The following is a 27,936-nucleotide window of genomic DNA, read 5'->3' as shown; positions in this document are numbered from 1 at the left end:
AGAAGACAGACAGGAAGGAAACACTAACAGGATCATGGTGGGCTCTACAGTGTTAATGGAAAATAAAATGTGAACACCTTGGAAAGTTACAGTAAACCTTGATCAGTGCTGCCGTCATTTAAAGTTATTCTGCTGAAGGTGCCGTTCAGCCGTTTCTACGAAATGGAATGGACTATATTTCTTAGCAGAAGCAATATGAACCTTTTTTGAAGCATGTTTCTGTCTTTGTGCGTACACAGTTTTAGAGGTTAACCCACATAATTATTAATCTGGCCCCTGGAGAGTACAGCTGAGCCTGGTGCTGCTAAGAATGCTGGGAATGTGATTGGATAACCTTAATGACCTCACTACGGTAACTGCTTCTTATTCCCCTTCAACACTGCTGCTCTGTTATCACTTTAAACACTTCCAAATCATTTTGGATGGTCCTGTCCCATGGCTTTTGTAGTAACACGTCCATATTTGGCCCATGGCACGTTGGGTAAATTACTACAGAGTAAGTCAATAATCCCTCTTATGAGAGCGTGCCCACCTGGTGTTCACCAGGGCCGGGTGCTCCTGTGCTCCTGCTTCTGCTTCACCCACTGTGCGCTGTAGCAGCTCTCTCCTGCAGAGCACCACCATCCCGCCCGGCTCTCCTGCTCCAACAAGCGTCTCTGGTTGAACAACATGCCTTGTGGTGCACGCTGCCGACTGTCCCACACCCGGAGCTCCTCCTCAGCACCCTGGGCTGCAGCACCTCCACCCAGCTGAGTCTCTCTGTAGACGGAGGAGGTGAGGTGCTTCTTGGATGCGAACAGAGGAGGCAGTGAGAGAGGCTTGGACCTGGGTGAGGGGGCATGAGAGGACAGGATCAGCAGAAGGGCGGGTCAGGATGAAGAGGGAGGGCAAACATGTGTTACTGCATAATAACTCTATGAAGAAATCACAACAAGTCTTTCTAGCTTAGCATAGTAAAGCATAACATAGCATAGCATCATAGAATAGCATCGCAAAGCAAAGCACAGTGCAGCTTAGCATAGCATAGCATAGCATAGCATAGCATAGCATAGCATAGCATAGCATAGCATAGCATAGCATAGCATTTCAGCATAGAATACCATAACATACACTGAAAAAAACGGAAACGTCAACATCAATAAGGTTGGTTGAAAGCAATAATATTAAGTTTAAATTGAAAATATTAGGTTTAACTTGATCATAGAATACCATAACAAAGCATCACACAATAGTTTAGCATAGCTGGTTGGTCTGTCCTTTCCAGAAAGCATGTATAACCACAGGAAATGATTCATATCCGTTCTTTCTCATTAAAGTTTTGGCTACTTTAAAGTCCGATGAAATCACATTTATAAAAGGCCTTTGGGGAAATGTCAGGAATACTTCCACATCTGCTGGGTGGGTTTCTGTTAAGCTGATGTCACAGTCTGATCCGTGCACCAGAGCTTTGTAATAGTCATACTACTATTTTCTTTATCTTCCTTGGTTGCTTTACCACATATTTATCTCATTTGAGGGTTGGAGCATGCTTATCCACGCTGCAGATAAGGGGACATGTATCATTCAGAAATGTTCATGTGGCTGATTCATTTATAACTTTGCAAAACTTTTCTGTTTGAAAAATCAGAGCTATTTCACAACAAGAACAGAGACACTGACTCAATGTTATTTCCCTCCACTAGGCCCAAATGTAAAGCTGATTTGGTTCAACATGAGGATTTGTAGTCGTAGAAAAGTCAGTCTCCTTTGTTTTTTCTTTATTGTGCGAAGACGCCCCCTGAGACCTGGATAGACAGGCAGCTGTTCGATGTGCGGGGCCTCGTGAGATTTTTGATCTGAGTGTTTCACCTCCTATCTACCAACACTTCTTTATGAAGATACATATATGTTTTTCCCCACAGTTTATGATGCCAGGTTGAATAAACCTGATAGCATTTTCAGTATTCAGTATCTCACACAATCATCAGGTTAAATTCATATCATGCTTTTAATGTCTGATTGGAGGAGCCTGGGATCTTTCACCTTTCATGCTATGAAGTACATTTACTCAAGTACTGTCATTAAGTACATAGTTGAGTTATTTGTTATTTACCTGAGTATTTTTATTTTATGCTAGCCAATATTGAAGTTGAAGTCTTCTAGACTTGTCTGACAAAATGAGTTACTTTACAAATTCAGAATATTAGCTGATAAAAAGTAACTAATAAACTAATCAATAAATACACATTGCTTTATTATGAAAGGTTAGGATATCCAGAAGTACAATATAGAAAGTAGTTAAAATTAGCTCCACTACACCACCTGTAATCAACACATTCATGAAACAATTATCATAATCCACCCATTTAATCAATATGATTCCGAAATGGGCCTGTAGGCATAATAGTACTTTTACTTTGGTACTTTAAATATATTTTGATCCCAACACTTTTGTACTTACTAAGGTAAGATTTTAAATGCAGCAAATGAGTACTTTTATAGTTTAATATTACTACCTTCACTTCCACCAAAGCATATTACAGTAAAATCTTGAAAATGAATCTTTGAAGAGTGGGCAGAAACACTGTTCATAAACAGGTGATCTACATTTTGCTGAACCCTGGTATCTTAAAACAAATGTAGAACATCCTTCATTTGGATTCATTCTATGCCATTGTGTTACATTATTAGTACGAGTGGTTTTATCTCGGCATGGAATTTTTTATTTTTGGCATCTAATATTGAAATCATATCCAACGTGGCCGGTATAAACGTGAGTGTTAAAAGTTCCTCACTAAAGCTCACCTGGGGAAGGTCTGTCCAGCAGTCGAGATGCTCTGCTGTCCAGGGTCCCCCTGTATAGGCTGCATGTGGCCCCCCCGCCCTGCTGGCTGCAGGAGACAATGGTATCCAAAACATGCGGAGCACGTCGACGATAGGACAAGAAGGGATGGCAGTGCAAGTCAAAGGAAAGTTAGGGAGACAACAGAAAGAAAAAAAGGAGAATAAATGAAAAACGGACATAATTCCAAAAATATAATAAAAGAAAATGGTAAACAAATCAAACTCAAAAAAGCCACAGTATGGGAAAAAAGACTTTGGAATGGAAGGTGCAGCCACTGTGTTTCGTTACTGTGTGAAGGTATGTGTGTGTGTGTGTGTGTGTGTGTGTGTGTGTGTGTGTGTGTGTGTGTGTGTGTGTGTGTGTGTGTGTGTGTGTGTGTGTGTGTGTGTGTGTGTGACAAAGCACAGTCTGACATTAGGAGTTTGGTGGCAGACAGTTTAATGGGATCATAGAAAAGGCAAGCAGATGAGACCAAGCCAGAGGTGTTCCTATATTCTTAAAAGTCAAAAATCCTCCTGACAACAGAACCCCCCTCTCCAGGAGCGCCTTCACACACACACACATCCTGGTTCTATGGTGGTGAGAAATCTGGAGGTAAAGTTAGCCTGGGAACCTGTGGCATAGAAACACTGTAACGTTGTTGTGACAGAGGCTGAGAAATCACCAGCAGGCGCAGGAAATCTGAATACTGTTAGCATCATGTATACAGGGATATCCACAAACAGAATGTTCTATGTAAACAAAATTTCCCAAATAGAGGGGTAAAGGAATGAGTCCTAAAACCTGGAATTGAGTCAACTTTTACCACTTCTGATCCCTCGTCTAGAAGTCAATCATGTGTTTGTAGTTGGAAGGCTAAAATGAGTCTGTGGTCAACACAAGCTGAACAGACTTTACTTCTACCCCATAAAATGTTAGTAAATTCTCCACTAGAGGATGTCCGCAGCCTCTGTGTGTCTTCAAAACAGTGGTTGCTAACAAGTGTCTAAATAAGTCTACTAAACATCATCACGCCGAACATTAGCCTCCTTTAGCTTAGCGACGGTGATGCGCAGACATTAGGTTTTAGCCTAAAGCTGGCTTAAAAAATGATGAAGTAGTGTTACAATGTGGATATTATCCTGCTGAACAAAACATGTTAGTTTCATAAACGTGTTTGCCATTTCTGCAATACCGAAATCCAATGGAAAAATCCCAAAGCTTTTTGTTGGGGGAGCCCTTGTGATGTTAACAAAAACAGGTCATCACTGCACCACTCTTTTAGACCAAAACTGTAAGACTAAAAACCAGGAAACTAGTGCCCATGTAAAGGCACTCCACGTGTCACACACACTGTCAGATATCAAGCTAAAAGAGGCCAGACGTTTTAAAGGGAAGAGGCACAGTGCCAGGCCGAGAAGTTCAATGGAGGCCCAGATGAGATCTATTGAGGGAACTAATGAGCACAAGAGGACGATGACAGGGGTGGTAAATGAGTAAAAGAAGATAAATGTGTTGGAATGGGAGAATGAAAAGGCAAAGGGAACGAGAAAGAGAGAGGAAGAGACAGAGTTTAGAACACTAGGCAGAACAGATTAAGGAGAGAGACAATCAGAGCCTCATGACAGGAAGGTAGCGTCGCTCTATTCTCTTAGATTGTTTATGTTCGCACCACCAGACACCAAATCAGATTCCTTGTATGTGTAAACATACCTGACAATAAACTTAATTCTGAATGCTATATATAGCATTTCAACGTTCATTAATTAGCAGCCATGCAGCCAGGTATGCAGGGAAGAGGATTAGGGCCACGTGAATAGTTTTTTCGATCTATGCAAGTGAGTATTTTTTGTTCTGAGATTGAAGCAAGAATTCTGAGAAAATAATCAGAATTCTGAGAAAATAATCACAAATCTGACATTAAATTCAGTATTCTGAAATTAAATTCTGGGAAAAAAGTCAAATAAAAGTCAAACTTTTTTTCTCAGAATTTGTCAGACCTCAAAATATAAAGTCAAAAGTGGCCCAACTTCTCTTCTGCAGGTTTATCAGGGATCAATCACACACCCCCTCAGAAACTAAGGCACACTGAGTTGTGGTTATAATCAGCTTAAAGGAGGACTGACCCGGTAACCTTCAAGTATAAAAATGTGTATTTTTGGAGAAATAATCCAAAACTGAGAATATTGAGTAATCTTCTATTAGTTCATTAATGTAAATGCAATCATTTTAGCTAACCCTTACTAGTGACAGTGGTCATGTCCCTGGGGAAACACACTTTAGTGTTGGCATTTCCATTATCCACGCAGACTCATCAAAATGTGTAAGCACCTACATGCTGCAGATCCAGACTAGGGTTATGTCTGTGTCAGTGGTGATGAATGTGTGGCGTCCTACCTGCTGCGTCTTTCCCTGCATCGCTCGATGAGGGGGGACTGTGGGCTCTGGTCCCTGTTGCGCCCAAGGGCAGAAACTGGTGCGGCCTGTGGGCGGGCCCTGCTGGGGGAGGACCCCACGCTCAGGGAGTGGGAGCACTGGGAGGATACCGACCGCAGCGGGGAGTGAGGCGGAGCAAATGGCCACGGACGAGCCCGCTGCTCCTGATGTACCACTGCAGGGGGGAAATAAAGGTGCAAAATTTAAAGACTGAGCCATGTGTTTCAAACAGGAAGAGTGTCCCTTCATTGGCAAACATTTCATTTCAATCAAAGATAATCATCTCAGAATAAAAAAAGTCATCATCAATGTGTTTTTAGTGTCATTTCTGCTTGTTCCACTCCCCTGATATTTTACTTCACACAGTAAAAAGTATTTTTAGGTAGACTGTTTATGAGAACTGTCAAATCTTGCAGTTTGTTATGCAAATAAGAGTGAACTATTTATCTCTACTTGGCAGGAGCGGAGGCAGAGCCACAAGCCTAAATATAACAGCACTATTCCTGTCTCATGGTAGAAGGCTAATTATACCTCCCCGAATAGTGTTGTTAAGCATCTATTTTAGGTATCAATTACAAATTCCTACCACCATATATATTAAAGGGTTACAGTGCCCTCTAGAATTATTGGCCCCCTTTTAGAAAAAATAAGCAATACAAGATGCAAAAACTATTCAATGAAAAAAAAATGTTGACTTTAAATAAATATTTGCCACAATTATTGGCACCCTTAGAACCATGACTTCCTGTTTTACTGGGGTATAAATATGAGGTGACACAGGCCAAAATTCCCTTTGTCATTGATCACTATGGGAAAGACCAGAGAACACAGTGATGATCAGCGTCGGGTACATTGACACCACACACCGTGTGGAGGATGGTATCTCCAAGGATCAGAGCTGGAGAGTTGCAGAGGTCAGTTGAGTCTTGGTCAGAAAGTCTCCATAACGACCACCAGACGCCACCTACATCACCACAAGTTGTTTGGGAGGGTTGCCAGGAAAAAAACATTGCTTTCAGTTAACAACAAACTAAAGCGTCTACAGTTTGCCAAACTTAACTAGGACTTCGAGTGGGACAGGGTTATATGGTCAGATGAGACCAAAATAGAGCCTTTTGACAACAGACGTCAAAGTTGGGTTTGGCGTAGACAGAAAGATAGCCAAACAGAAAAAAAACTCATACCCACTGAAGTGGTGGGGGATCTTTGATGTTGTGGGGCTGGTTTTCTTTCAAAGGCCCTGGACATCTTGTTAGGATACATAGCATCATGGACTCTATCAAATACCAGCAGATATTATGAAAACCTGACAGCCTCTGCCCGGAAGCTCAAGATAGGCCATGGTTGGACCTTCCAGCAGGACAACAATCCGAAGCACACCTCAAAATCTACAAAAAATGAAAGACTTTGCCATCGCCATCACAGTCCCCAGACCTAAATACATTTGAAAATGTGTGGGAGGAGCTGAAGAGGAGAGTCTACAAGCATCAACCTCGGAATCTGGAGACATTCTGTATGGAAGAATGGTCTCAGATCCCGTGCCGTGTGTTCACCAACCTCATCAGGCATTACAGGAGGACACATAACAGGAGGCTGCATAACATATTAAATGAAGGGGTGCCAATAATTGTGGCACACATGGTTTGGAGAAAAATATTTATTTAAAGTCAACATTATTTTTTATTATTTTTATATATTTTACTTCAGTAAAACGTTTACATTTAAAAATACATGTATTTATTGTTTTTCCTCATGATATTTTATTCAAAAATATTACTTGAATGAAATATCATGAGGAAAAACAATCAAGACATATTTTTCAACTAGTTTTGCTCATTTTTACCGAAGGGGTGCCAATCATTCTGAAGGGTACTGAATGTCTCAGCAGGAGTTGGAAAAACTTGATGTCCATGCATTTACCTTCAGTAGACTGGACTACTGTGACAGTGTCTTAGAGGTCTTTACACTGTCTTCCTGTCCGTCAAATAATTCACTTGGATGCTTTACTCTCATCTCCTGCTACTTTATGAACCATCCAGAACTCTCAGGTCTTGTGGAACGGTTTTGCTTTCTGTCCTGTCAGAACTAACCAGGGAGAAGCAGTTATTATACTCCATATATCTGGAACAAACTACCAATAAACTGCAGGCCCGCTGCTGCGCTCACTTTGATTAAATCCAGGCTGAAGACCTTTAATTAAATCAAACAATAACCCGTACTGCACATAAAGCCTGCAGTGTTTGCACAAATACTTCGACCTGCATCAGTATCTGTAAACAGAAATGTAAATATATTTAACAATCCGGATGCAAAAATGTATATATGTTCATTTAATTCCTTTTTTGTTTTGACAGTTACTTACCTGTATATACTTTGAATTGTATTATGCTTGTGTTAATCTGTACTGTCCTGTTTTTCCTTCTCACTCTGATGCTGTTTAAACTCCTACATTTCCCCACGGGAATGAATAAAGGTACAACTTATCTTACCTTAAATAAATTAAACGTTTGTATTTTATACCTGTATTATTCTACTTACAGTGGGGCAAAAAAGTATTTAGTCAGCCACCAATTGTGCAAGTTCTCCCATTTAAAAAGATGAGAGAGGCCTGTAATTTTCATCATAGGTATACCTCAACTATGAGAGACAAAATGAGAAAAAAAAATCCAGGAAATCACATTGTAGGATTTTTAAAGAATTTATTTTCCAATGATTGTGGAAAATAAGTATTTGGTCAATAACAAAAGTTCATCTCAATACTTTGTTATATACCCTTTGTTGGCAATGACAGAGGTCAAACGTTTTCTGTAAGTCTTCACAAGGTTTTCACACACTGTTGCTGGTATTTTGGCCCATTCCTCCATACAGATCTCCTCTAAAGCAGTGATGTTTTGGGGCTGTCGCTGGGCAACACGGACTTTCAACTCCCTCCAAAGATTTTCTATGGGGTTGAGATCTGGAGACTGGCTAGGCCACTCCAGGACCTTGAAATGCTTCTTACGAAGCCACTCCTTCGTTGCCCTGGCGGTGTGTTTGGGATCATTGTCATGCTGAAAGACCCAGCCACGCTTCATCTTCAGTGCCCTTGCTGATGGAAGGAGGTTTTCACTCAAAATCTCACGATACATGGCCCCATTCATTCTTTCCTTTACACGGATCAGTCGTCCTGGTCCCTTTGCAGAGAAACAGCCCCAAAGCATGATGTTTCCACCCCCATGCTTCACAGTAGGTATGGTGTTCTTTGTATGCAACTCTGCATTCTTTCTCCTCCAAACACGACGAGTTGAGTTTTTACCAAAAAGTTCTATTTTGGTTTCATCTGACCATATGACATTCTCCCAATCCTCTTCTGGATCATCCAAATGCCCTCTAGCAAAGTTCAGACGGGCCTGGACATGTACTGGCTTAAGCAGGGGGACACGTCTGGAACTGCAGGATTTAAGTCCCTGGCGGCGTAGTGTGTTACTGATGGTAGCCTCTGTTACTTTGGTCCCAGCTCTCTGCAGGTCATTCACTAGGTCCCCCCGTGTGGTTCTGGGATTTTTGCTCACCGTTCTTGTGATCATTTTGACCCCACGGGGTGAGATCTTGCGTGGAGCCCCAGATCGAGGGAGATTAGCAGTGGTCTTGTATGTCTTCCATTTTCTAATAATTGCTCCCACAGTTGATTTCTTCACACCAAGCTGCTTACCTATTGCAGATTCAGTTTTCCCAGCCTGGTGCAGGTCTACAATGTTGTCTCTGGTCTCCTTTGACAGCTCTTTGGTCTTGGCCATAGTGGAGTTTGGAGTATGACTGTTTGAGGTTGTGGACAGGTGTCTTTTATACTGATAACGAGTTCAAAAAGGTGCCATTAATACAGGTAACGAGTGGAGGACAGAGGAGCCTCTTAAAGAAGAAGTTACAGGTCTGTGAGAGCCAGAAATCTTGCTTGTTTGTAGGTGACCAAATACTTATTTTACAGAGGAATTTACCAATAAATTCTTTAAAAATCCTACAATGTGATTTCCTGGATTGTTTCCCCCATTCTGTCTCTCATAGTTGAAGTGTACCTATGATGAAAATTACAGGCCTCTCTCATCTTTTTAAATGGGAGAACTTGCACAATTGGTGGCTGACTAAATACTTTTTTGCCCCACTGTAGCTTGTTTTTAAGTTATTCTCTTGGATATAATGACTGTTTTTAAATGTCATTTTATAATGTGTTTCTGTTGCTTTATATTATTATATATTTATATATCAAGTAGTTTAATGTATTGCATTCTTTGTAGAGCACTTTCAAATGCCTTGTGATGAAATGTGATTAATAAATGCCTTGCCTAGCTTACACATCATTATGATTTTTTCTCAGCTGTCATTATGGCTTGGAACAGTTTTTATACACCTCACCGAGTCGCACGTCCATCTGTTTACCTTCTCTCTCCATTAAAGAGTAGGGCTTGATCTCTCCGTCCGGCTTTTTTAGGGGAACCTTTCTCAGCTGGGCCACTGTGGAGGAGAACACATTTAGGGTGGGGCCAGAAAACAGATCATGACTGCTTACACTCCAGGCCTAGATACTGTTCTACACAAGCTTCCTGTTAACAGCATAACCTCTGCCAGTACCGTACAACGGCTGGAACACTGTTTGTGAAGCTTAAGGGAGTAAAGGATACTAAAACACATTTCACATATCGGTCCTCAGAGCATTACAAACTCAGATATGTGAACATGTGCAACATTTCTAGCAGAACTGGAGAAAAAAGACAGACCGTCCCTGACATTATTCTTAGAATTGCAATGTTTTATTCAGTCATGTGAAATAGTTGTTATTGTGCAATATCATTAGATCAGTTTAGGATAACCAGAAGATACATTTTGAAGTTGAATTAGTAAAAATGTTAGACACCATTAATGATAAGCTGACACTCGGGTTCAACTGCATTAACCTAAGGTGGCAGAGCTATTAATATGAAATAATAATAAATAAATAGAATAATCCGCAATCTTTAAGCACACAATCAATTACAATAATCGTCATGGTTTATTTGGATAAGAGTAAATACGCCATCATGTCAAGCAAGTAAGTCTTCTCAACTTGTTTGTTGATGTATTAATGATCAGTGCACAGCTACATGGACACTTGTTCTAAGTCAAATGTAACTGGGGCCTCCTTTAAAGGGGCCCTATTATTCTCCTTTTCAGTTCACGTTTGTATTTTGTTCCTCACCTGTAAAATGTCTCCATGCTTTAAAGGTCCCCTATTATGCAAAATGTACTTTTTGCTGTTTGCGGTGTGTAAGGAGACTCACAAAGTGTCAGCAAATACAACCCTCTCTCTTTCCCTCCTTACCCACATCTCTAAACACGGGGGTAAAAACGAGCTGATCCAGATTTGCTGCTGATATGACTTCAGAACCGAAATGTGGGCTGGGTTTACATTGAACTCCTGGCAACATCCCGCCCACATGACACCTCCAAACCTATCATACCCTATATACACTCAGTGAGCTGAATCCCCTCCGCAGCACCTCTGTGTGTCTGTGTATTCAGCAGGATGTCTGCAGGAGGGACTTAGAGTTGTTGTATATATAATACATATAATGTCTCTGTTCTAGTGGTAAACACTGAGAAAGAAAAATGAGCGACGTGATTTGGAAGTATTATGGTCTATGTTTACATTAGCAAGCATCGCTAACACTCAGAGCTAACGCTGTACTGGAGAGACTATGTGTAATATCAAAGGTCCTGTTCTTGTGGTAAACCGAGAGAGAAACGTTTGAGCTCCAGACTGTTTCAGAAATAATGCTGGATGTGGTTTGGAACATAATATGCCGTTTAATCACGGCAGCGTTTAGCTGAGTTTCTCCCAGTAGAAAACTTTCATAGAGGAGAGATCATGATGCTCCAAAGGAGCGTGGCCGGTAGCAGCTCCAAAGCGGCGTGGTCAGCTCAAATTTAAAGCTCCCGCTTATAGATGTGCCAGCCCGTATATTGCATATAATTTGTTGGACTGCTAGCCATTAGAAGTGCAGGTGTTAAATAGTACATCGTGATGTCCCTTTGTCACAGAAGTAAACAAGGGAGGCATTTCAAGCAGGGGGGGTGGGGAACAAAGGGATTTGAGCCTTTGCAGACAATTACATGCACTAAAACCTATAGAACACACTACAGGAGAGGGAACACCCTTATATGACAGACATTTAGAGGCATTTAGGATCAGGAAAGGCAGGTATCGTCTTATCAGTCAGAGGTATGCGGAGGGGGGGGTGTCTAAAGGTTGAGGCTCTCTGTGTTTAACATATGGAATTACATGTATCATATACTATACCTGTAAGTGTAGAAAAATAAGAGTGAATAAGGGAGTGAAAACCGGCTGAGAAATGATGAGGAAAAGAAGGACACCCAGAGAACCATACATATAATCTGGGACAAAGAAGGAGGACAAGATGCTGGGACACATGAGAAAAGAAAAGAGATATAAAAGTCCTTACAAAAAGCTGAACATCCCCTGATCCGGCAGAGGAGAGGAGGGTGAGCCTGAGAGAATTTGGTGAAACAAAAGATGTTGGAACTGGAATCAAAGCAGCTCTGCCCTTTTTTTACTCTTACACACTCTACAATGAGGAGAATAGTACATAGAAATGTGCGACAAAAAGAAAAAATGTGATGCCAAAAGCAAGAATTCACTTTACACTGTAACAGGCAAAATATGTGATGTAACTGAACATGTTTTCACAAAAGTATTTGGGTGTTAAGGCTTTACACAGATCTCCTAAGAAATGAGGAAGCATGTTCAGGGTTGAGAAATAAATCCCCAGAATCGTCAGAGGTTCACTTTTTCACAATAACAAAAAGCTAAACATTAGAAGCAATGTACCTGATCTGTTGACGAAGAAGCCCTCAAACACCACAAAGTTATTGGCCTGGACAGGATAAAATTCAAAACAACATAACTCGATTAATAAAGTCAGAAAAGATCCAATCAAAGTGGTTAGCTTCCTCACAATGATACAAACTGTGATACAAACCATGAAGGGCATGAACAATTTACAGAGCTTGTATGGTTAGCTTCCTGTGACAGGCATTATCAAGGCAAGCTACTCAATCAGGAAAGCCATCAGAAAATGGGGTAGAAAAAGTTCAGTCTTGACCTTTGGGAACAGTTTCTGATATAAAAATACTGCTTCTATAGCTTTTGGATCTTCCAACTGCATCTCACTGTGTTCATTCCTCATGCTAAGGTGTCATAAAGTAGCACCAGGTGGTTGGCACCCGGCGTGGATGACGATGAACACTCACATAAGCTAGAACAAAACTACCAGAAGCATTAAAGTCCCACTGATATGAAACATCTGGTCCCACAGCTTGGCCCTTATCCTGAACCAGGTCCTTTAATATTAACGATATCCAGGAGGATCCTTACATCTCCTACATGTTGATTATGTGTGTATCTGACACAATGGAAAAAAATCACCTTATTTCTAACAATCTACTTGATGCAAAAGTGCTGATCAGCTTAAATAATTGATATGATATGATTAGATGAGAATAGAATGAGCTTTCAGACAATATGAAGTTGACTTTTGATTGTGTTCAGGTTTTGTGTTTCTGTAGTTATTTGTAATTGTAAGCAACTGTGACCGACAGAATATTGCATTTTCCTTTTACTTTTTTTTAATGGTTATTTTCTTTTTCTTTTTTTGTTATTTTTTTTAAGAAGGGGCAGGTAAATTAAGACTTTCTTCTCCCTGCTTCTTTCCACCATGTGCTATAACATTTTTGTAAAGTGTACATGTTTTGTTTTAAAATAACTGCCATGTGTGGAATAAACAAATAAACAGACTTTATTGTCCTTGTGACCTCTAACACTACAGTAAGGTGATAGGCGGATGATTTTATTATAGACGTGTCTCACTCTGCTTGATTTTACCCTGTGTTACAGAGTGGAGCTTCTTCCCTGACAAATGATCCTTTACAAGTACAGACACAAACTGTTTGTACTGGAATAAGGCTGATGATAAAACCTCACACATAAACATATAGCAGCAGTGTAAAGGACGGACTGTACCTGAGGGACACTGGGTGTCAGGCAGTAATGCTTTGCCAGGAATGACAGGAACTTGGGCGACGGCCTGTCGTAAGCCATCAGGACGGGCTCTAACTTCTTGTGCTGCGGTACAGAAAGAGAAGTCATCACTAATAAATGAACCAAAGCAATGAACTGTGATACAAACCTCTACTGGCAGATATTAGACTAGATTATAACTGTTGTGGCTTCCTTCCCTATTTTTCTTTCAAGCCACTAGACACCTTAAACAGACATTGTCTAACGCGTTTTTCGTTCCTTGTATTTGTTTTACTTGCATTTGCGTTGACTTGTTTTGGCCTCAGATGGTGGTGATATTGCGTGATGTTTGCTCAAAATAAAATAAAAAACCTTTTACACAGATAACAAAGAAAACAGGCTTTACAATAGTCAAAAAGCAAATCAAACAAAAGAAGCGAAACTCTAATAAAAAACAATAAACAACTAAGGTAGTCCTCTCTCTCTTGCGGTGGCACTGTGGGAATTGTAATCTTTTATACTTTTTGGACTACATACGTCACCATTAGGTGGCCTTTTTTATAAAATCAAAACACTGGCTCTAACAAAAACACATTTTCCAGTTCTCTCAATAAAGAAAGATGCTCCAAGTGTCACTGTGTTGATGGTGAAGCTGCACACATGCATACCGAACATCCCACATGTGGCTACAGCGTCAAGAATTATTACCGGCGGAATATTTTGCCTTTCAGTGCGGTTACGTTTGCTTTTAGATGTGTTATGTTGACAAGGCAACAAACTAGTTGGTTTGAGGCATACTAGGACTTAAAGGGATAATCCGGCGGAAATTGACCCCAGGGTCTTTTTCTGCATGAAAACGGATCAAGTAAGCCCTCCAGAGAGTTTTGTTCGTTCATCAACCAGTATTGAGCTTGCCCGGAAAAACCGGGAGCAACGCTAATAGCCAAAATGGCTTACAGTGCATTCAATCGGGGCAGTGCGCAGAACACTTCCAAAACGGCATTTTTTTACCACTAACATTGCTCGAAATAGCACCAAACCTCTGCAGTAGCATGACTAGCGTCCCTACACATAAAACGGAGCACCAACAACGTAGTTAGCAAACCCAAGGTTTATTAAAAAGAACTGCTTTACAAGACACTCACTAGATATGAATTTCCATGGAATTATACATCCTCAGAGTCAGTGAGATTTATCCAGAGGATTTAAAAAAAAAAAAAAATAGCTCTCAATAAGGTCTGTGGTTGACCCAAATTTAAGAGACGGATACGTTTTGTTCTAAGGCATTAAATACATCAGCAGTAAAAGTCAGATTAAAAGCGAGCAATAAAACAACAATCACACATTAAAATCCAGTCTGAAGAGGTGAGTTTTTGAGATATGGTTAACCTGTGAGGAAGACGCCGTGAAGACACAACTCTCAACTCTAATTGTATATTATGTATGTTATAATAAAAAGAAAGATGAGGTTTGTTGATGTTTTTATTTGAGTTTTGTCTCTTTTGTAAGGACCTATTTTCTTTGCTGTGGTAAGAATTTTATTTTATTTTTGATTTAACCACGAGTTGCATAGCATCTTGAGTATTTTAGTCATACATCATCAGAAGCCAGAAACGTTTGAAACCTGTAAGTAAAACAACAACATTGAAAGATAAATGTTAGAAGTGCCTGTTTAAAAGCTTTAAAAGGCATCTAAGTGGTTTAAGGAAACAAAGGAAGGAAGCCGAAACAGGCAGTACTTGCACCATGAAGGGATAATGGAATCTGTATTGCATAATATTTATTTTAGTAATCCCACACACTACTAATGTTTTGATCTGAAGAACATTGAGAGGTGAGCGTCATAACGTCTTCCACTAAATCAGCTTTCAAGTAATAGGGAAAAAGATTTACCTGCAGCATGAAATCAAAGAGCTCCCTGCCGTGGCCATATCGCTGCAGGTTCTCTGCTATGTAGAAATCCAGAATACACAGTGGCTCTGCCTCCACGTGTGAACCCTGATGGTCCTGTGGAGGAAACACAACCAGCACACCGGCACAGCTCAGAAAGCAAGTTTAAATATAAAGAAAATCAGGGAAGCATGTGAAATAAATGCCCAACTGAAGAGCAAGAAATTAAGAGAATTTAAGACAAAAAGGTACTCACAAGTAGAAATAACTTTTTGTAGCCGACCTTGAGAAACCCCACGACAACACCACGGCCTCTGTGTGAAGGGAAGGAGGGGCAGGGGGGTGAATGGAATAGAGGAGGGTGCAATGAGTAAGACTCTGTGCTCAAAATAACTTTGCACTAATGCAATAAACATAAACACAGTACACTCACATGTAAACACAACAGTACATGCACTGTGACCACCGTGTGACTCAGTACTACAGGCTACTAAAGGTCCAGCTGATGAATAGCAGCTCAGTCAGTGTATGTGTATAATGAGAGAAGAGTGTGGCATGTACCCATTGCTCTCTCCGTCCTTCAGCAGGTAGAGCTGGTGCCTCTGGGACTGCAGCTTGGAAGCACTGGTTATAGAGGCTGGGAGCTGCTGGGCCTGAGGAGAGGAAGCATGGATACTGTTACTGAACCATCACAAAGAATGGGGATACTAGTATTAATACCAAGTTTGAGTTTTGGTATCAAGACGATATGTGATACGAACATCAAAGTTAAACAAGCCCTATTCTGATTTTTGAGGTTTTCCCTCTCCTGTAGTGTGTTATTTATGTTTGTGTGCATGTAAATGGTCTGCAAAGGCTTAAATCCCTGTGTTCCCTCCAGAGGGAGTTTCTCTTCCACACACTACATCACCCTTCCCCTGCCTGAAAAGCCTCCATTGGAGTTCTTTGTTTACTTCTGTAACGTAGTAACATCACTAGGAAACACAAGCGCTTCTACTGGCTAGCGCTCCAAAACAATGTGATGGGCTGAAGAGCGGGACATCTCTAAGAGGTTGACTAATCACAACAGAGCCAGCCAGCTAACCAATCAGAGCAGACTGGGCTCTGGTTTCAGACAGAGGGTGAAAACAGGTGCGGCAGTATGAGAAAAATAAAGAACTTTTTTTTTTTTAAACTAAAGCTTTCAAACATGGCACAAAATAAGCACTTAATACACATATGATTCTAATACTTCCTCTTTAAGTATCAGAAATACAAAAAAAACTGAAAAGGGGAGTTTATAAATGAAAACATTTATAAACTTGTACAAAAAGTCTGCCTCTTATTTATCACTCATGACCCCCCTGAGAGCGTATGGCTGTGTCTGCACTTCACCCGGAAATTGCTCAAAATTGTGGGTATTGTCCACAGTATTGATGTGTTACATGTCTAATATGTATTGTAAAGTGGAAAGGCACTAAATAAAAAAAATGAAAATGTCTAAATGGTATGTCTATTGGGTGTACACCGGTGCATTAGCCACTTTATATGGTGTACAGTTTGTTGTTGTGATCTTTTGTTGATGTCTGATCACAGACTATTGGGTTAAAACAGATCAGTTGTGATGTTGCTCTGATGGTTCCCCATACTGGAAGGGATGTAATGTAGGCCCGGTGCCTTTTATGTGAGCTAAGGATTTAAAATAATAGTCTTAGATATGCAATATAGATTGTCAAAGATGAAAAGTGATAAATGTTTGGGAAAGTATGAAGTACTTTAAAGTATTAAAGGTTCAAAATGATTAAGTTTGAGATTGGTGTTGTTTCTAACAATAACACATAAAATCACAAACAGAAACACACTCAAAGAACAAACACACCTCCATACTGAAACTCACCTTTGCTGAGGCTCTCCCAAGCTCATCAATAACTGTTTCTATGTTTGCCTGAAGATGGGGCCTACAACATGAACACAGAAGAGTAGAATATGATGAAAGCAGTCTTTTAAAAAAAGGTTTCCTATCGCTGCTCCTCCTATTCCTCATACTACTTCACAATTATGGACAGGGGTGTAAGAATCCTGTACTTAAGTAAAAGTAGAAGTACTCAGATCTTGTACTTGAGTAAAAGTATAAGTACTCAGATGTTGTACCTTAGTAAAAGTATAAGTATTCAGATCTTGTACTTGAGTAAAAGTAGAAGTACTCAGATATTGTACTTGAGTAAAAGTATAAGTACTCAGATGTTGTACCTTAGTAAAAGTATAAGTATTCAGATCTTGTACTTGAGTAAAAGTAGAAGTACTCAGATATTGTACTTGAGTAAAAGTTGAAGTATTCAGGTCTTGTACTTGAGTAAAGTAGAAGTACTCAGATCTTGTACTTGAGTAAAAGTAGAAGTACTCAGATATTGTACTTGAGTAAAAGTATAAGTACTCAGATGTTGTACCTTAGTAAAAGTATAAGTATTCAGATCTTGTACTTGAGTAAAAGTAGAAGTAATCAGATATTGTACTTGAGTAAAAGTTGAAGTATTCAGGTCTTGTACTTGAGTAAAGTAGAAGTACTCAGATCTTGTACTTGAGTAAAAGTAGAAGTACTCAGATATTGTACTTGAGTAAAAGTAGAAGTACTCAGGTCTTGTACTTGAGTAATAGTAGAAGTACTCAGGTCTTGTACTTGAGTAAAAGTAGAAGTACTCAGATCTTGTACTTGAGTAAAAGTAGAAGTACTCAGATCTTGTACTTGAGTAAAGTAGAAGTACCAGAGTGTAGGAATACTCTGTCACAGTAAAAGTATTCTAAATGTTCCTCCAGTGAAAGTAGAAAGTATTCTCATCTAAATGTACTTAAAGTAGCGACAGTAAAAGTAGTCATTGTTTGATTGGTCCATTTCAGAATAATATCTCTGATATGTTTTATAATTATTGATCATTAAAGTGTTCTCAGAGCTGGTAAAGGTGCAGCTAGTTTGAATGCCTTTGTATACTGCAGGGTAGCTGCTGGATTTACTGCAGGTGAACTAAAGTCTGATTTAAGGGAGATTATATTTACCATCATTAATCCAGATCTGTAAAGAAACTAAAGGTATTAAATAAATGTAGTGGAGTAAAAGTGCACCATTAACCTCTGAATTGTTGTGTAGAGTAGAAGTACAAAGTAGCAACAAATGCAAATACTCGAGTAAAGTTCAAGTACCTCAATATTGTAAATAAATACAGTACTTGAGTTAATGTACTTAGTTACTTTACACTGATTATGGATGTGGATCTGTTAACCTTGTTTATTACTGATAATTCACCCCCAACAACTCCCTGAATGCACTGTGACAATCTAAAATGAAGTATTTTCCTCAATATTATCCTGTTATTCTCTTACAGCTGCACAGCCAAATATACAACTGTGTTGGTGACTGTGCTGTGTAGCATTAACACAATGTGACAGTTCCCACCCTGAAGAGAAAGGGATGCTCCGACTTACGCTCCTGTTGTTTTACGTCCTGCAACAAGGGTCTGGTCCAAGATGGAGACCCTCTCAGGAAATAACTGGTTGATACTAAAAGGAAACTCCATTATATCTCACAGATATAGACACGCCGGACCGTGATATCCAGGTTAGCAGATGAAACAATGCCAGCAGCTGGAGGGCTCAAGCAGGTGCTTTGCTAGCTAGCGAGCTAACTAACCAAACGGGCTGTATGCTATCTCAGAAAGATAATTCATTAATGCAAAAACAACAATAAGCTAGCTGCTAGCATTCCGAAGACAACAGTATTAAAACTGCGCATTGTCTGAATCTGAGTTGCTCTAAATGATGTGAGTTGCAAGAACAAGCACCGGCTATTTACATGTCACTGCAGCTCCATTGTGTCTGTGATTGAGTCACTCCCTGGCAACAGCGAACCGTAGTGTGCGTAAAAGACAGTGCAGTCAATCTGCCATACAAATACTGCGTCCATTAACGTCTTTGAAAATGTCAACAACAAATGTTTAAGGCAAAAAATGTGTATATATATTGGGAAATAATTACATAGTTAGTCAACCTCTATCCTAATAGTATTTTTGCCAACATCGTCAGTGAACCTGTTGTTCTAGTTTTACGGTAAATTGGATGAACAGAGGATGTTGATATGAAACTTTGCTAAAAGATCTCATGGGAGAGATTTCTTAGCTTTATTAGCAGGACCATTATGACAAACAGTATTGCCAAAGCTTTGTACACTTGTGCAATTATACATAATCATTTGAAATGTACTGTGAAGTTCATAAACATTTTTCAAGACAAGATGTTTTTAATTAATTAAAAACCTTTTTTTTATTAATTAAGAAAAACATAATAATAACAATGCTGATAGTCAATTCATATAATACATGAATAATAAAAAGACACGAGATGCGAGAACCGGTGTAGCAGGTCAGTCTGATTCTCTCATGTTGTGGCACTATGCGCAAAGCAGCCGCACCACCACTACAACTACTACTACTATTACTACTACAACTACTACTACTACTACTACTACTACTACTACTACTACTACTACTACAACTACTACTACTACTACTACTACTACTACAACTACTACTACTACTACTACTACTACTACTACTACTACTACAACTACAACTACAACTACTACTACTACTACTACTACTACTACTACTACTACTACTACTACTACTACACTACTACTACTCGGTTTTGGGCATGGGCGAAGGGCGGCCATGGACTATAAATAATGGACGTGGTATCCGTGACGTCACCCATAGGTTTGTGAAGAGCCGTAATGAAGCTCAAAGTTGGCGACTCCCACCATCGACATCTTTTCAGTCTACCTCCCGCCCCCTCCCGGCTAATCCAAATATGGACATAGGGTTGGAGCTGAAGCGGGCTTCAGTGGCTACTGAAACACGCCCATCTAACTCGAAGCTACCAAGCTAGCGAAGGTTTCCAAGCTAAGCTACATGCCTATGCGTATGCTACACGGGGCGCCATCCCGCTAAAAGTCAACAGCACACCCTGCGGTCTCGTCGCTCCATGTTGCCGGTCGTCTTACTCAAAGTAAGTTAACCTGAAACTATACAACAAAACTTGACATAAAGATCTATCTGTTATTGAGATCCGCTTCCCCGTCCCGCGGGCCCACCACCAAAGGGAAACAGCGATGGGGTTGGGTGCGCTGCCAGAAGGGTGGCAGTGAAAGCAGAGGGTCTCGACGGACCAGACTCAGGCAACAGAAGCTGGCTTTGGGGACGTGGAATGTCACCTCTCTGGGGGGGAAGGAGCCAGAGCTTGTGCGGGAGGTGGAGCGTTACCAGTTGGATCTGGTGGGACTCACCTCTATGCACAGCGTCGGCCATGGAATCTTACTTCTTGATAGGGGTTGGACTCTATTCTTGTCCGGAGTTGCCAAAGGTGTGAGGTGCTGAGCGGGTGTGGGGGATACTCACAAGCCCCCGGTTGAGTGCGGCTTTGTTGGAGTTTACCCCAGTAGACGAGAGGGTCGCCTCCCTACGCCTGCGGGTTATGGGGGGGGAAACTCTGACTGTTGTGTGTGCTTATGCACCAAACAGCAGTTCAGACTATTATGTGATTGGGAGGAACGGCCTCCCTGATCTGAACCGGAGTGGTGGTTTGTTACTGGACTTCTCTGCTAGTAATGGATTGGCCATAACAAACACCATGTTCGAACATAAGGATGCTCATAAGTGTACGTGGTACCAGAGCACCCTAGGCAGAAAATCCATGATCGATTTTGTTATCGTATCATCGGACCTGAGGCTGCATGTTTTGGACACTCGGGTGAAGAGAGGGGCGGAGTTGTCAACTGATCACCATCTGGTGGTGAGTTGGGATGAGTGGCAGGGGAAGCCTCTGGACAGACCTGGTAAGCCCAAACGTATAGTGCGGGTGAACTGGGAACATCTGGAGGAGTCCCAAGTCCAGGAGGCCTTCAACTCACACCTCCGGCGGAGCTTTTCAGGCATCCCTGTGGAGGCTGGGGACATTGAACCAGAGTGGGCGGTGTTCAAAGCCTCCATTGCCGAAACTGCGGCGGGGAGCTGTGGTCTCAAGGTCTTAGGTTTCAAGGTTTCAAGGTTTCAAGGTTTTATTGGTCATATGCACAGCAGATACAGCGTATATGTTGGCAATGAAAATCTTATGTCGCGTGCTCCTCCAACAACTCAACATACATGGTGCAAATAACATAAATAAAATAGTGCAAAAAGAGAGAAAAATATTTACAATATCAACAATAAAGATTTGAGGATGTGAAATATATACATATGTGGAATACATTGAGAGTATTTAAACACTTTACACTGTGGAATGAGGAGGTATGGACAGATGCATATATTATGTATAACAGATGTATATGGCAGATATGTATAATATATAGATATGTGTACTATAAACAGATATGTATGGCAGATGTGTATAATATATATATATATATATGTATGTGTGTACTATAAACAGATGTGAGTAGACATTCACACAGCTCAGGAGTTCAGTAGTCTTATAGCCTGTGGTATAAAACTGTCTCTGAGTCTGGTGGTCTTGGTCCGGATGCTGCGGTACCGTCTGCCAGACGGCAGCAGACAGAACAGATTGTTGCTGGGGTGATGGGGGTCCTTTAATATCCTACCGGCCTTCTTCCTACACCGCTGGGTGTAGAGGTCCTCCATGGATGGCAACTCCGTCCTGGTGATGTGCTGAGCAGTTTTCACCACCCTCTGTAGAGTCTTACGGTTGAGGGCGGTGCAACTGCCATACCAGGCGGTGATGCAGCCAGTCAGGATACTCTCGATGGTGCACCTGTAGAAGTTGCAGAGTATCCTGGAGTCCATGTTGAACTTCCGCAGCCTGCGGAGGAAGAAGAGCCGCTGTCGAGCCGTCTTGGATATGACCCTGGTGTGATGTGTCCATGTCAGGTCCTCACTGATGTTAACCCCGAGGAACCTGAAGCTGCTGACTCTCTCCACAGGAGTCAAGGGGCGGTAACCCTCGAACCTCCTGGAGCTGAAGGCTCTGGGTGTTGAGGGACATGAGGGTCATGGTTGACACGTCTCATCAACATTGCGTGGAAGTCGTAAACCGTACCGAAGGAGTGGCAGACCGGGCTGGTGGTTCCTCTTTTTAAAAAGGGGGATCAGAGGGTGTGTGCCAATTACAGAGGCATCACATTACTCAGCCCCCCCGGGAAAGTTTACTCTAAGGTGCTGGAAAGGAGGGTCCGGCTGATTGTCGAACCTCAGATTGAAGAGGAACAATGCGGCTTTCGTCCTGGTCGTGGAACGACGGACCAGCTTTTCACTCTCGCAAAGATCCTGGAGGGGGCCTGGGAGTACGCTCATCCGGTCTACATGTGCTTTGTGGATTTGGAGAAGGCGTATGACCGGGTTCCCAGGGAGATACTGTGGGAGGTGCTATGGGAGTATGGGGTGAGGGAGTCTCTACTCAGGGCCATCCAATCTCTGTACTCTCAAAGCGAGAGCTGTGTCCGGGTCCTCGGCAGCACGTCGGACTGATTTCCGGTGAGGGTTGGCCTCCGCCAGGGCTGCGCTTTGTCACAAATCCTGTTTGTGATATTCATGGAAAGGATTTCGAGGCGTAGTCGTGGGGGAGGGGGTCTGCAGTTCGGTGGGCTAAGGATTGCACCACTGCTTTATGCAGATGATGTGGTCCTAATGGCTTCATCGGTCTGTGACCTTCAGCACTCACTGGATCAGTTCGGCCGAGTGTGAAGCGGCTGGGATGAGGATCAGCACCTCCAAATCTGAGGCCATGGTTCTCAGCAGGAAACCGATGGACTGTCCACTCCAGGTAGGGAATGAAGCCTTACCCCAAGTGAAGGAGTTCAAGTATCTCGGGGTCTTGTTCTCGAGTGAGGGAACAATGGAGCGTGAGATGGGCCGGAGAATCGGAGCAGTGGGAGCGGTACTGCAGTCACTTTACCGCACCGTTGTGATGAAAAGAGAGCTGAGCCAGAAGGCAAAGCTCTCTGTCTACCGGGCCATCTTCGTTCCTACCCTCACCTATTGTCATGAAGGATGGGTCATGACCGAAAGAACGAGATCGCGGATACAAGCGGCCGAAATGGGATTTCTCCGCAGGGCGGCTGGCATCTCCCTTAGGGATAAGGTGAGATGTTCAGTCATCCGGGAGGGACTCTGAGTAGAACCGCTGCTCCTTCGCGTTGAAAGGAGCCAGTTGAGGTGGTTCGGGCACCTAGTGAGGATGCCACCTGGGCGTCTCCCAAGGGATGTGTTCCAGGCACGTCCAGCTGGGAAGAGACCGAGGGGTAGACCTAGGACCAGGTGGAAGGATTATATCTCTTCGCTGGCCTGGGAGCGCCTTGGAATCCCCCAGTCAGAGCTGGTTGATGTGGCCAGGGAAAGGAAAGTTTGGGGCTCTCTGCTGGAGCTGTTACCTCCGCGACCCTGACGGAAAAGCGGGAGAAGATGGATGGATGGATGGATGAATTTTGACTGGCCAAGTAGCAGAAAAGCTTATTGTTGAACCCCGCAGTGCAACATTAATATACATATTAATGTGACGTGTCACCGTGAACATTAATATTCATGTTTAGACATACACTTGTTTAACACCGGAAGAAAACGTAAGTTAAAGTAGATAGACACCAGTCTCAAAAACGGTTGGTTTGGGTAAGTGAATTTGTGACAATTACTTATAAATAGACTTATCGTTAATAGCATATGGATCAGCTAACGTAGTAGCATAACGTTAGTCACAGCGTTAACCAGAGAATGCCGTTGCCATAGATGCGCGCTAGCTACACGGATCAAGCTGATGTCAACGTTAGCTATTTAGGCAAAATAACTTAACGTTAAGAAACACTTAACTTATCCTCATGAAACTTTGACCTTAGATAATTTTACTCACCTTGAAAGTCAGACGGTGGTTGGCACCTAATGACTAACCTAAATTCAACACTACGTTACACTAACGTTAAACGATATAACGTTAACCTAAACACTAAAACACAAATATAAAACTATATAGTGTTTATATTATAAACACTATAATACAAAAACTATTTACAATACAACTAATCTAAGGTTCATAAATAACTAACACTAATATTAACAAATATTCTACAAAACACTTCCGAAATTACACAATACTCAAAACTCAATACTCTCTCTACTCAAAACTCAATATCACTTGTCTCCGTCCGACTCTGACAAAACCCACAAACTCAACCATCATCTCAGGGTACTTATACGGCCTAAAGAGCACGAGATAGCCGACCCCTGGTTCTATTGTGTCACGGAGCAAACAATGGAAGGTTCTTAGTCATTCTACCCCTTTTCCATTACCTTCACACTGTCATTCAAACAAATAGTAAGAATTCCTCAGAAAAAGGAGGCATTTGAGGTTGTAAGGAATGTGGTTTTGGGCCTGCTAATCACCTCTTTATGTTGGGCTTATGCTAATACAAATATACAACCAGATTCAGTGTGCAGTACCAAGCTACAAAGAAGGAATTACATATAAAAAATATCAAGTGTAAAGAGGTTTGTGAAAAGAAGTCAGACATGGTGCGTATGGTGTATGTGCATACTGTAGGTCTCGTCCTTAGATGTGTCTGAATGTAAAATTGAGCATATTGTATGTGGATGAAGTAGTGATTTTAAAGTGGCAGTGCGGTCAGTACACTATTATATATAAAACATAAGCTTCATTGCCATGTATAATATGCAATTTAAGTGAAAACATGTCAGTACAGTGCATGTAAGGTAGCAGCTTCATATAGTCTTATAGTCTGTGGTGTCTTGGCAGGTTGCTTTAGGAGGCTTATTGCTCTGGGATGGAAACTGTTCCTCAATCTAGCAGTGTGGGCTCTGGTGCATACAATACAATAGAATGCCTTATTGTCATTGCACATTATTGTACAACTAAATTTGCTGTGTAGTTCCCAAAACAGCAGAGAGAAAAGATCATGACCAGGGTGAGTTGTATCCTTCAGAATACTGCTGGCTCTGTGGTTCTGAAGATGTCTCCCAGTGTGGGCAGATGTAAAACAAAAGCTTGGGAGAAACAACACCCTATAGGAAGACAGTGGCTCTGTTATTATTGACACGTTTGAAATGTTGACGTCAATCTTTTATAAAAATGTGCTCCAAGCAAAATATTAAGCCTTAAGCATTAGACTCTGAGAAGGTCACAGAAAATCTACTTCTAATCTAATGTATGTTATGTAAATAAGGGACAAAAGCACCAACTACTACAACCCCCTTGTGCTCCTGTGGTGTCTGAGCTCAAACCTGGTGGAGTTGTGGGCTGTAAGAACACAGACAGATCTCTCTCCCTCAGCTAGCAACAATACTAATAGGCTTTAAGATAATGTAGGCGATTTCATGTAACTCAATGTATTCTATGTATTATAATGCCAAGTCATGAATGAATTTAGATATATGTAGACTACTTACATGTCAGATGGCATGGATTTATCTGTTGGACGGAGTCCAAACGAGCATCTTCTGATCTGTCACTGTTAGCATCCATGTACAACAACAAAGTTATTTATCTGGGACGTTCTTGAAGTTTTCCACTTTTTTTTTTTCTGTCTCAAGAATTTTAGTTCTTCACAATTGGTTCTTCATTGCTTTGTTTTCTGTGGAAGTGTAACTGCACCCAAGGTACTGTCATGTTATGACCATTGTTCATGATTTCTGAAGTTATTCATCTTGTCTTTCAGGGTACAATTGGTAGGAAAGACATCACTCTCCCCTGTACATGCAGCCAGTCCCAAGCAGCAGCATCTTTTACACTGGTAATTTTTCACCCTGATTGTGTTAGTTTTGTGAGGGTACAAAGTCTAACAATAGGTTATTACATTTTAAGGTGCTGCCGTGCTGTATTTTTGAAGCTCTTAGTAGCAAGTTAATGGTATGGGGTTTCTAACCATTGTCATTGTAGTGTCCTGCACAAAATCATTGATTTCGAGGGGGTTTCTCTCATGCAATTGTTGTTGCTGTGGAGTAATGTAGCTGTATTTGGGGGGCCCCCTCCCTTCCAGCTCGGGGCCCAAGGCAACTGCCTGTTTTGCCTCCCCTGTCGCAATGCCCCTGGTAGTAATACCATCAACATCTTTATCAACCAGCTAAGGCAAAATGACTCGGGTATTAACTCCTGAAAATCATCCCCATTGTCTGGTTTACAAAAGATACTTGCACATACTTTCTCAACCAGCATTTTCATTCTAAACAGTTATGCTGTAGTATGTTTCACAGATTCGGAGAAGGAAATGACATGTATCTTTTCTAAGTGAGAAAATGGTGATGACTTTCAGGGTGGTTGAATACTTTTGCAAGGCACTGGATTTACCTTTGATGAATGTGAGTCCAGATGTTTAGGTGTTGTTTTAACCTGTAAGGCAGAATCCACCCTAAGAATGACTATCTGTAAATATACATGAATGTAACATATTCATATTTAGTCTTGAATCGATCCTTACAATATGGGCAGTAGTCTGATCATGGTAATGTCAATCTAACTCATGGCAATCTAAAGTATCTGTGCATAGTTCTGCTTTTGACTCTGATAATGATATTAAGTCTGATAATGTTGTTTGTTGCTGTTGTTGTTTTTATAGGGAGGCAGCCAGAGGCCCGTGAAAAAGTGCTTTCGGTACCCGCCGGACCGAATGGGGGACAACAGAGTGCTACCTGATTTCACAGAGACACACGCACACTAAATATCATTCACTGTATTTTGTACATGTGTGTCCTAATCTGTTTATTGATGTGATCATCAATAAAACATGTAACTGTTAAAACTGTGAAAAGTTGCCAGTTTACATATTATTGCCTCAATACTGTAATGGGGTCATAACTTAGCAGTATACAAACCAGCAGGTACAATGTTTATTCGGCATTGTATCAGTGTTTTAAAAAGACTACAAATCCTTATGCTTACGTTTCTCAAAATGGGCTGAAAAACGTTTCAGCTGGGATTGTTTCCTTTTTTTTGTACTGGAGAACACAAATAAGGTATTACAGATTGTTATGCTTAAGATATGCTTACTTAAAGTTTACTCGTCATAACATGTCTGCTTTGTGGTTGTTCTCAGTGGCAAATGTGTAAGGTCTCTCTGTTCTGATTACTTTTTTCCTATTGTTTAGCTAGTGTATTAAATGTCAAGTTAAAGCATACCAGCTTGGTTGTGTCCATACCTCTTAATTATTAGTAATAGCAATTAAATCCATCCAAACAATTACATTTGGTTTTTTTCATTTTTCAGGAAAGTCAAAAACAATATTTCAGGACATGCGGTGCCTGTTGAGTTGACTGTTTTACGTTGCATAACTTTAATGTATGTTCATTTATGGTTGAAATCAAGCGTCCAAGGGCATGAATGTTCTAACTGGCAAACTAAAAAACTTTAAAATGTTGTACCAAATTGACATCACTGGTTTTCTCCTTTTTTTTCCCCCCATTTTTGTTTTTCTTACTCAATTTCATGTCTGTTTTGTTCTTGAATGAATTGCAAATATTGATACTGACTTCAACATATCCACACAAACAGTTAACATTAACTGATCCAGAAGCATATCACCGATCCCTTTGCGGTTAATAGCTCACTGTTGGATTAAATCTTAACACATACAGTGGGGCAAAAAAGTATTTAGTCAGCCACCAATTGTGCAAGTTCTCCCATTTAAAAAGATGAGAGAGGCCTGTAATTTGTATCATAGGTATACCTCAACTATGAGAGACAGAATGAGAAAAATAAATCCAGGAAATCACATTGTAGGAT

General features: G+C 41.1%; 1 protein-coding gene and 1 long non-coding RNA gene across 2 annotated transcripts; one reads left to right on the top strand and one right to left on the bottom strand.

Moving 5' to 3' along the window:
• atat1 (alpha tubulin acetyltransferase 1) lies at positions 1–19,013 on the bottom strand. The gene is made up of 12 exons (XM_063899618.1): positions 18,633–19,013; positions 17,053–17,113; positions 15,738–15,829; positions 15,433–15,490; positions 15,180–15,293; positions 13,290–13,391; positions 12,099–12,144; positions 11,713–11,758; positions 9,653–9,727; positions 5,201–5,414; positions 2,785–2,870; positions 1–825 (listed from the first exon to the last, which is right to left on the bottom strand). Exons 1-12 carry the CDS (start codon positions 18,722–18,724, stop codon positions 540–542), a joined length of 1,272 nt encoding a protein of 423 aa, XP_063755688.1. The 5' UTR covers positions 18,725–19,013; the 3' UTR covers positions 1–539.
• On the top strand, positions 18,592–27,104 carry LOC134875164 (uncharacterized). The gene is made up of 3 exons (XR_010167173.1): positions 18,592–18,765; positions 25,876–25,950; positions 26,773–27,104. It is a non-coding gene; the product is annotated as an uncharacterized LOC134875164 (long non-coding RNA).
• Positions 27,105–27,936: the final 832 nt, after the last annotated feature.

This window comes from Eleginops maclovinus, chromosome 13, assembly GCF_036324505.1.
Source record: "Eleginops maclovinus isolate JMC-PN-2008 ecotype Puerto Natales chromosome 13, JC_Emac_rtc_rv5, whole genome shotgun sequence".
NCBI lineage: Eukaryota > Metazoa > Chordata > Actinopteri > Perciformes > Eleginopidae > Eleginops > Eleginops maclovinus.
The sequence above is the reverse complement of the archived record's forward strand: the minus strand, read 5'-3'. Positions and strand labels throughout refer to the sequence as shown.

Coding starts and splice junctions, on each gene's coding strand:
- atat1 (XM_063899618.1), bottom strand. CDS start 18,724: ATGGAGTTTCCTTTTAGTATCAACCAGTTATTTCCTGAGAGGGTCTCC. Junction 13,392..15,179: donor TCTTTGATTTCATGCTGCAG/GTAAATCTTTTT, acceptor TCTGTACCGCAG/CACAAGAAGTTAGAGCCCGT. Junction 9,728..11,712: donor CAGGGGATGTTCAGCTTTTT/GTAAGGACTTTT, acceptor TCTCCTCCACAG/TGGCCCAGCTGAGAAAGGTT.